Source organism: Sminthopsis crassicaudata, chromosome 2 (genome assembly GCF_048593235.1).
Source record: "Sminthopsis crassicaudata isolate SCR6 chromosome 2, ASM4859323v1, whole genome shotgun sequence".
In the NCBI taxonomy this organism is placed as follows: Eukaryota; Metazoa; Chordata; class Mammalia; order Dasyuromorphia; family Dasyuridae; genus Sminthopsis; species Sminthopsis crassicaudata.
In genome coordinates this window covers 19575702-19585331 of record NC_133618.1, presented here as the reverse complement: position 1 = coordinate 19585331, position 9630 = coordinate 19575702, and the positions used below count along the sequence as shown (strand labels likewise).

The 9630-nt window shown below is 56.4% G+C and overlaps 1 protein-coding gene across 1 annotated transcript in view; it reads right to left on the bottom strand.

Moving 5' to 3' along the window:
• Positions 1-9630, bottom strand: part of MTHFD2 (methylenetetrahydrofolate dehydrogenase (NADP+ dependent) 2, methenyltetrahydrofolate cyclohydrolase) — a 19055-nt gene continuing 9425 nt past the window's right edge. Inside the window, exons 2-7 of the mRNA XM_074285472.1 lie at positions 5744-5928; positions 4196-4318; positions 3307-3567; positions 2914-3006; positions 2118-2243; positions 1-1088 (exon numbers count right to left, since the gene is read on the bottom strand). Of these exons, the coding sequence (XP_074141573.1) occupies positions 925-1088; positions 2118-2243; positions 2914-3006; positions 3307-3567; positions 4196-4318; positions 5744-5928 (952 nt within the window). The 3' untranslated portion in view covers positions 1-924. The remainder of the gene's footprint in view (positions 1089-2117; positions 2244-2913; positions 3007-3306; positions 3568-4195; positions 4319-5743; positions 5929-9630) is intronic.

Here is a 9630-nt window from a genome sequence, read left to right as displayed (position 1 = left end):
TTTCTTTCTTTCTTTTTTTTAAAAAACTGCTTTAATCAAAAATCTGGTTAGGTAAACTGAGTAAGCACTGCAAGCTTTCAAAGACTTTTAGGAAAGGCAACAGGGACCGAAGTGGAAAGAAAGCAGGAGCCACTGCAAATTCTTTGGTTATTAGGAGAGTGCCAGGCTCAGCCCCGGCCCGCCCCAGCCCCCTTTCCCCAAGTCTGAGGAGGAAGTGCCCCCGAACTCCTCCCAGCCCCCAGAACACAAACTGGCCCCAAGTAAGAGCTTCTTCTCCAGTCTCGCTTCCGTTCCAGACGCTGTGTAGAGTCTGAATCATGACCTTGAGGTCAGACATGGAGGAACTGGAATCTTCTGGGCTGAAGGTTCAAGCTCAGGCCTGAAGAAGCACCACCTTTGCTCCGGCCAGACACTAGTGGGGGCGTATCCACGGGAGCCAGGGGACCCCATTATCTCGGGGCCGTGTTTCAGATCCCTCGGTGGGCTCTTTGCCCTCGTCTGAACTACTAAGTTGAGACTGTAACCGAAGCACCCTCCCTCAGGGAGCCCTGGACGAGGTTCAGGAGCCTAAGTATGGCAGCCTGACTTTACCAAGTCCCCCATCAAAACAATGCAGTGACTAGCCTAAGGGACCCCCTAAGGGGTCTTCGAGCTGCCCGTGGAGAGAGTCCCATGGCCCAATTCCCAAGAGCTGCCCCTGCCAGTGGGCACAGGGCACCCTGCGGCCACTCACAAGGGGTATCTGAGCACACCCAGCTGCCTACCCTGAACGCTTTCAATAAATAGCCTGACTGCAAACAAATATCAGAAAATCACGTCAGCAGAATAAATTAAAATATTGCATTTCTATCGGCCTGTTTTGCTTTTTCGAAAAACGACTCGGAATGTTTCTGCTTTCTTTCGGTAACGAGGCGCCCCCGTCAGCTAAGAGCTGGCCGCCGCCAACTCCTTGGCCTTCCCCGGCTCGCGCTCCTCAGGCTTCAGCAGCTTCTTGGCGGCGATGATGGTGTTCTTCATCAGCATGGCCACCGTCATGGGGCCCACCCCCCCGGGGACCGGAGTGATGTAACTGGCTTTCTTCTTGACCTCTGCGGGGGCAAAGGAAGGGGGAGCGCTTCAGGAGGGGCCCCACAAATCTGAAGCACGCCCCTCCGTCAGAACGTATTCACACTGATCCAGACGATGAAACTTTGGGGATCTCTAATTCCCACAAAGATTATTAAACACCGTGTGTATGCACGAGGGGGAATAAAAGAGGTCTGCGCAAGATCAGCTCCCCATACTGTGGGGAAGGGGAGGTCCGCCTCGGGCGGAGGAGGGACTCATGGAAAGAAGGGGGCAGAGGGGAGGCCGGGCAGGCCCCTAAGCAGAGGGCACCTGCTGGAAACAGAGAATTCACCGGGTGGGACACACTGGATAGGCCAGAAACCTGAGCCCCGGGATACGCGGCGCGGACGTGATCTGTGGGGGGAGGACTCCCCCCCGCTCGACGGAGCGGCAGGGGCAGCGACAAGACCTCCAACTCCAACAATAAACTCCAAATGAATCCAAAGCTCGAGCACAGAAGCTCCCGCTGCCCCCCGTTGGAAGAGAATTGAGACTAAGCCCCCCCAAAGCTGAGGGGACACCGCTCCCCCCACCAAGGGATGGAGACCACAAAAACCAAAGAAACTGAGCCGCTCTTTGCATAAATAAAAACTTCCATGAGGAAAGAATACAAGGCTGAACCGGCAGTGCGAGAGTATTCCCATCCAACATCAGCCCTCTTTTCTCCGGCCTTAGGAGTTCCTGCCGGGGTCACACTGAGAGGTCAAGGGGCTGGTCTAATCGCCAGAGACTCCTTGGGGCGGATGCTGGGTCCCTTGTAATAATGCAATCGTCCCCCTGGACCTCTGCATCTCTTCCAGAACCATTAGCGAGCCCCCATAATACCCAGCCATCGAGGGACCCTGGGAAGGGGGAGGAGGGTCAGTGCGGCTCCGCCAGAGGGAAGGCCAGCGCGGCCTGTCGGGAGGTCAGCAGGAGCCGGGGGCCCCGGGCCGCAGGACAGCGCACAGAGACCGCCGTTCTGGGCTGTGGGGCGGGGGCTCACCCCTCGAGGGCCGCCGGGCACTTACCTTCAAAGTCCACGTCTCCCACTAACTTGGGCTTGGCCGTGACGGGATCGTGAACCCGATTGATGCCCACGTCGATGACGGCGGCTCCTTCCTTGATCATGTCGGCCGTGATCAGGTTGGGGATGCCTGCGAGGGGAGGCAGCGAAATCACATCCCGCCCGATGTGGCGCCAAACCGGCACCGAGGGCTCCTCCACCCCACACCCCACCCCCCCACCTCCCAGTACCACTATCTCCCCCACTTCCACCACTGAGTCTCTGATTCAGGGACCCTGAGAGCTCAGCTCCACCCCCTTCAAATAAACACTTCTGAAGGCCCCTCAGGACCACAGCATCATCTTCTCTTCCCAACAGAGAGGGACACGAGCCAGGCCCAACCTCCCCACCATCCCCCTCTCCTGTCCCACCAGGCTCTGCAGGACACCGGCCAGCCCACACAGGCCTCCTTTGCTGGCTCCCCCATTTCTCTGCTCCCCAAACTCCAGATCAGTGCCATCACCCAGGTGCCAGAGCTAGTTGTGGGCCCAGGGGATCCCCGCACTTTGGGCTCTAATAGGCAGGACCAGAGAGATGCTCAGCAGGGGAGCTCTTTCAGGGTCACAGCCAGCAAGAAGGCCCGTCATGTTACTCCTAGGAGCAGAGCGAATCCCTCAGGAGGGCGCTGACGTCATCTCTCAAAGCCCCCGACTCTCCCCCACTCAGCCCCGCCCGGCCCGACAGCGCCCACCCCAGCATAAAGTCCGAGCCACCCACTTGCTCTGGGAGCCCCTCGGCCCGTTCCCGTCCCCACGGCTCACCTGCGGCGGACACCACGATATCGGCCAGAATCGTGTGCTTCTTCAGCTGCTCCTTGGGAGTGTAGCGGTGCGAGATGGTCACCGTGGCGTCCCCTGCGGAGCAGACCCCATGTAAGGCGCCGTCCCTGCCCCGCCACGGGGCGTCCGCGTCCAGACTCCACAAACTGGAGGCATCCCCGTGGGCCGTGCCTTTGAGGCTCAGAAAGGTGACCTGCCCTCCCGATCCCACCCATGCAGAGGGCCAGAGGAAGACTCCAGGCCCCCCCTACTCTTTCCCACAAACTACCTGTGTAGCCTGGGGCGGGGCGGGACAGGGAACCCTACAGCCATGGCAGGCAGGCGAATTCGCTGACAGCTCGGGCCCGCCCTCAGACCCCCAGCCGCGGGGCTCACCTCCGGGACGCTCGTGGCGGCCGTCCGTGTGCAGCAGCATGGCGATGGGCATGCCCACGTTCTTGGACCTGCCAGCCACCACCACGTTCTTGCCCAGGGTGGGGATGCCCGTCCGCTTGATGATCTCCCACACGCCCCAGGGCGTGGCGGGCAGCATGGAGTACTGGTCCAGGCACATGCGCCCCACGTTGATCACATGGAAGCCGTCCACGTCCTTATCGGGGGCCACGGCATTGCAGACCCTTCTCTCGTCAATGTGCTCTGGGAAGGAAGAGGGAGGGGGAGGCGCTCATGGGGGCCGCTTTCCAAAGGGGCCCCTCCAGGCAGCCAGCAGTGAGCGTCCTCCAGTGTCCCCATGAGCAAGGGCAACCCCGCTGCGCCCCTGGGGCTTCTGGGACGTTGGCCAGAACAGGGACACCTTACACATGTAAGTCTCAGGGGGGGAGGGGGGGGCGCAGGCCCTGAACTGCGCAGGTGGCCGAGCTCCCGGGCATCCCGGGCCGTCTGTCCTGAGAGTCAGGGCTCCTCCTGCCCAGCCCTGGGCAGAACCAGAACCAGGCTGAGACCCACCCCCGACTCCTCCCTGCCCAGAGCCTGAGCCCTCAGACAGGGGCTGTGGAGAGAGCAGAGGCCCTGAGCCAGTGTAGGAGCCGTGAGTGTGTAATTCTGTGACGTGTGTGAGTGTGTGCGTGTGTGTGCACATGCGCATGTACGTGCTTTACACATACACTCAACTGATCCTCAATAATCCTGCCACGCGGGTGCCGCTATTGTGCCCATTTCCCAAATGACAAAACTGAGGTGGGGTCTTCCTGCGGCCCAGCCCAAGCGCTCCAGGGCACCCCGGCTCCCCCAGAGGGCGCCCTCAAGGGACAGAGTCCGCACCCACCAGGAAGAGGGAGCTGGACCAGGAGGCCGTCCACGTTGTCGTCGTTGTTGAGCCTGCTGATCACGTCCAGGAGCTCTTCCTCGGAAATGGAGGCGGGCTTCAGAATCGTTTCGCTGCTGATTCCTGTTTCAAACAAACAATAAAGGGATGAAGGGGGTGGCCGGACTCCCCGCCCCAGAACAAGAGCCGGCGGAACCGGGCAGATGCCCCTGGGGCGCAGCCTGGCGATCACCACCAAGGAGGAGCTAAAGGGCCCCCAGCTCGCTGCCCCACCGGTGAACGCAGCTCCCATGGCAGAAGACGGACCGAGTGAGCTCCGCGGGGGACCGGACTCAGAGACCTACCGGACCAGGAAACTGAGCCCGGAGCTCACGGGCCTGACCCCACCCGAGGGCCGGTCAGAGGCACTGGCAGGACAAAAGCTCGATGGCCTGACTCCTCGTCCGGCGCTTTTTCTGGCCCGTCCCTCGGTCCCTGTCCATCTCTGAGCACAAAGGCCCGGCCCTGAGCTGAGCCGCCCCCACAGCAGAAAAGGGTGGGTGGGCTCGGGTTTTGGCCACGACCCCGGGTCTGTCCAGAAGCGCCCACATGGGCTGGCGCTCCGGAAGACGAGATGCCCCCCGTGAGGGTGGAAGTGCAATGGAAGTCCGAGGCTCCGGCTGCCCCGAGTCATGCGCACACGTGCACCCTCCTACACACGCACACATGTACAGACACACGCACACTCGCATATCATGTAGAGACAGACACACGTACACACACATTGTACACACTCACATGGACATGCACAAACACACGTACATGTACAGACTTTCGCACTCACATATACATTAGGGACACACAGACATTTACAGACACATGTTGCGCGTGCTCACACATGCATATGGGGACAGGTGCACATGTACACACATGCACAGACACTAACGTGTGCACGCACATATACATGTACACATACACTCATACACATGCACACACACTCACTACCACTCATCACGGTGGCTTAGACCCTCATCATGACCCCCCACGACCCCTGCAGGAACCACCGACTTCCTGCCTGGAGTCTCCTCTCCCTTCAGCCGCCCAAGGGACTTTCTTCCAGCCCTGCTGACTACTTGCACTCCTCCCCGGCTCCCTCTCACTCCCTTCGGGATCGGAGATCAGGGATCCATGCCCCCTTGGGCATGGAGAGCTCTTGCAGTATTCTCCTCCCCCCCCACCCCCCCAGCGCTCCTTGTCCTTGTCCCCAGACTCCCCGGACGCTGTGTCCCCTTCCCTCCTCTTCGCATCCTCTCCACTCCAGGCCCACTCCCCCCACCCCCCACATCCACCATCCCCCTCTTCCCGCCCCTACCTCACCTTTCCTCCCTGGGTCACTTCATCCCAAGGGGTTCAAGTTCTCCCCTCGGAGCTTTCGTTCCCTGAGGGAGGCCCCCTTCCCTTTGACCTTAGCCAGCCCCGGGCCTGGCCCACAGATTCTGGTGAATGCCAGCGGAAGGCCCAGAGGAGTGTGGGTGACAAAGTGTCCCAGGCCGCCCGCCAAGCACCTACCCACATCGGCGGCGGCCTTGGTCTTGTTCAGCACGTAGGAGTGGCTGGCCGGGTTCTCCCCCACCAGCACCACGCTCAGGTGAGGCCGCTTGTTCCCCAGGGCGACCCACTGCTCCACTTCGTGCCGGGCTTCCTGCCTGATCTGCTGGGCCAGCTTCTTTCCCGAAATCACCACGGCTTCATTTCTGTGGAGGGAGAAAAGCTCGGTTCGACGGGCCGGACTCCAGGCCACGCGGAGCTCGCTCAAAGGCCAGAAGTCCTTGCCAGAGCTATTGTCAGGACCATCGCCCTGAGCCCGCAGACACTCAAAGGCACTGACAAAGCTCAATCAGGCTGCTCAGAGACAGGCCCAGAATTGAGATTTAAAGGATTCTAGCTAACAACTCAGTCACAAAGACCTGAATTCAAATCAGCCTCTAATTACCGATTAGCTTGGGAGACAGTAGGCAAGTTCCCGAAGCTCTGCCACAGTTTGCTCATCTATAAAATGGGGTAATACCAGCACTTCCTCCCAGGATTATTTCCAGTAACAAATGAGATAATTGCGACCCTTGGCAAACCCTGACGGAAGCTTATGGACGTGCTGGCTGTGACACTGCTGAAGGTGGGGCGAAGATGGTGAATGGTGGGCACTGAGAATGATCTGTACAAAGCCGAGAGGCAGGAAGGGGGCAGAACACAGGTCCCTGGGCCTAGAAGGGAGTCTGGACTGGTCTGCCGAGGCCCCAGAGGCGAGGGAGGGTCTGCGACCAAGGTCAAACCCAGGCTAGCTAAGGTGACTCGGGCAGAAGCACCGAGGACAGATCAGGAAAGTCTAGTCAAGGAGAGCAATGAGAAAAAAGCGACCTTCCTGCCTGTGGAGGAGGGCCCGCGAACGAGCTTGTCCAGAAAGGGGCGAATGGGGCACAGGGGACGATGGGAAGGCGAGGGACTGGATTTGGGGTCAAGGGGCCGTGACTGGAGCGCAGCTTCAGGAGAAGGAGAGCAGGGCAGAGAGGCTGAAGTACAGCTGTGCTTGGCCAATGCCTGCCTGCCAAGTGTCCCCTCAATCCACACAGGGCCCAACCTTTCTGCTGCTCTCCCCCAAGCCGCCGAGCTGAATGGAGAAGTCACGGAGCATTTGTCCCTGAAATCCCGAGCCCTCACAACGAACCCCGGGCCCGCAGCCCCAGTGGGCGCTATCAGACGCAAACCAATGGACGGCCGGCCCCAATGAGGGTCTTTAGGGGAGCGCCCAATATGGGGGTTCGGTCCGATGAAGACTTCCCCATGGCCATTCTCTCTGGAGAGAACGTTCATATGGAATATAGGTGGGAGAGCACGGGGTTGGCAAGAAAGGGATTTTAACAAGGAAGGAAAGGCAAAGTTTCCTAGGGGAACTTGCCATCAACCAGGAGGAAGGGAATGCCCCATAGCTGACAGGCTAAATCCTAAAAGGGGCTTAGCCCCCTAAAGGCTTAATTAGCCATAAGGAGAATGAGGCATTGTGGGGGGAGAGAGCAGAGACCCCGTGGCCTGGGGGCCAGCAGCCCGCCCCAAGAGGTCTGGCAAAGAGGAGTGGTCTGATGGGGAGATTTAACCTGAGGGACATGGCGGGATTGCTGGGCTGGACACAGCAAGGTGGGCCTATACTGGGCAATACTTCAGTCCTTCTCTGAAAATCAAGAACACCCCATCAAGACCTCGGCCAAAAGGAACGGAGAAATAAATGTTTAACAAAATAAAAAAATACGACCGAATGCAAAGAGAATTGTAGTTAATCTGCAGCCTTACTCCCAAGAGGGACTTAGTGAAAGATCACTCTTCCCTTGGCAATACTGATCTCAACTCGCACCCCTACACCCAACTGTTTTGGTAGGGGGCCTGCCTGATGCCCTCTTCCCTCCCCCAGCCTCCCAGGGATGAGCTGATGGCTTGGGCCCAACAGGTCCATCCTCGTCCTTTTCTGTCCGGTCTATGCCATCTGGGCAGCTTTCTGGGGCCAGGGCCCCCACTTAAAATGCTTTCTTTCACCCCCAACCCCTCCATGAGGTCAAAGATTCACAGCTTGACATGCCCAGAGTCCTGCAGGCTAATAATCCATGGAGGGCTCGTGATCTGTACCACAGAAAAGAAAATCTCCTAGTGAGATCAGGGAGCCGCTCTCATTTCTAACTTTCTAGTTCTCCAAGATCCACCGAGGTACTGCATATCCCATCTCGCCATCTGCCTCTCTGACACGAACGTTAACGAAAATAGATGTGTAAGTATTTGTGACCCATAAGCAGGAGTGCTTTTGGTGCATTCTGCCTTTGAACAGCCAATCCTGAGCTCCAGCCATAGCAGATGACCCGATCTGGCCATTTCTCTGTACCTTGCCCGACATCCTATACTGCCGTGGGCATACCAGCACGTGCCCAGATGGCACAGACCGGACAGAAAAGGACGAGGATGGACCTGTTAGGCCCAAGCCATCAGCTCATCTCTGGGAGGCTGAGGGAGGGAAGAGGGCATCAGGAAGGCCCCCTACCAAAAATACTCTGCCCACAGCAGAAAGTCATCCATCACCAGTGCCCACAATCCCTGCCCCACGTTCCAGCTCTGCTGCATGAACTCTCCCGATCTATATTAACAAAGGGGTCAAGACCCACAGCAGCGACCTGTTCCAGCAGTGGGAAGGTCTGGCGAAGGGAACGAAAGGGAGCCGGTCCCCGCTGCCCTGGGGAGTGACTTGGTTTATTTATACCTCAATCTCAGGCCCTCCGTCTCAGGATGCTCAGCTTCCGTTCCAAGCTAAAGGCCCTTTGTTTGGCAAGCAGCACCTGTCTCACACTTGGACCAGGGGCAACAGCCGCGCAGTCGGGAGCAGTGGGTTCAAGGGTTTAAGCCCCGCTTAGTCCCAGGAGCCGCAGGGCTTACAGGGGAAAGTCTCAGGAGAGCCATTCAAACTGAAAGGAAATAAATTCTAGAACCGACCACACAGGCACAGAATAAAGCAACTAATTTGCTCAAAAAGAACATTTCATTTAGTGTATATTTTTAGTATCACAAAGGTGTGATGTCAAGAGCAGTATAACGAATTGCAAATGACAATTTGTGTCTCAGACTAAGTTTTTAGAAAGATACCCACTTATATCTAACCGCCAGTTTTTTTGCTCTGGATTTGATTGAAAAAGAAGGCTGAAAAGGAACCGTTTGGACATGTATAAATATATTGTATTTAATTTATACTTTACCATATTTAACATATTGGTCAACCTGCCATCTGAGGGAGAGGGAAGGAGCGGAAAAATTAGAACAAAAGATTTGGCCATTGTCAATGCTGAAAAATTACCCTTGCATATATCTTGTAAATAAAAAGCTACAATAACAAATAAAGAAAAAGAAAAAAGACTGAGATTGCACATGTTTAACATATATTGGATTACTTGCCATCAAGGAGGAGGGGAAGGGGAGAAAAAAATTTGGAACACAAGGTTGAGCAAGGGTGAATGTTGAAAATCATCCACAAATGTTTTGAAAATAAAAAACTGGGGGCAGCTAGATGGTGCAGTGGATAGAGCACCAGCCTTGAATTCAGGAGGACCCGAGTTCAAATCTGGTCTCAGACACTTAACACTTCCTAGCTGTGTGACCCTGGGCAAGTCACTTAACCCCAGCCTAAAAAAAAATAAAATAAAATAAAAATAAAAAACTAAAAAATAAAGGGCTGAGAATCCTAATTCACAATGAAATAAATACCTTGGAAGCATATTTAAATTAAGAACGGCTGCATCTCTAAAGCTATACACCAAAACTTTTCTAACTTCACTGATGATAAATCAATTTGGAATTACTAGATACCAAAAAGATCAATTCACTCATCTTTCACTAGTTGTCTTTTGTTGCCGATTTTCCCTAAATCAAGC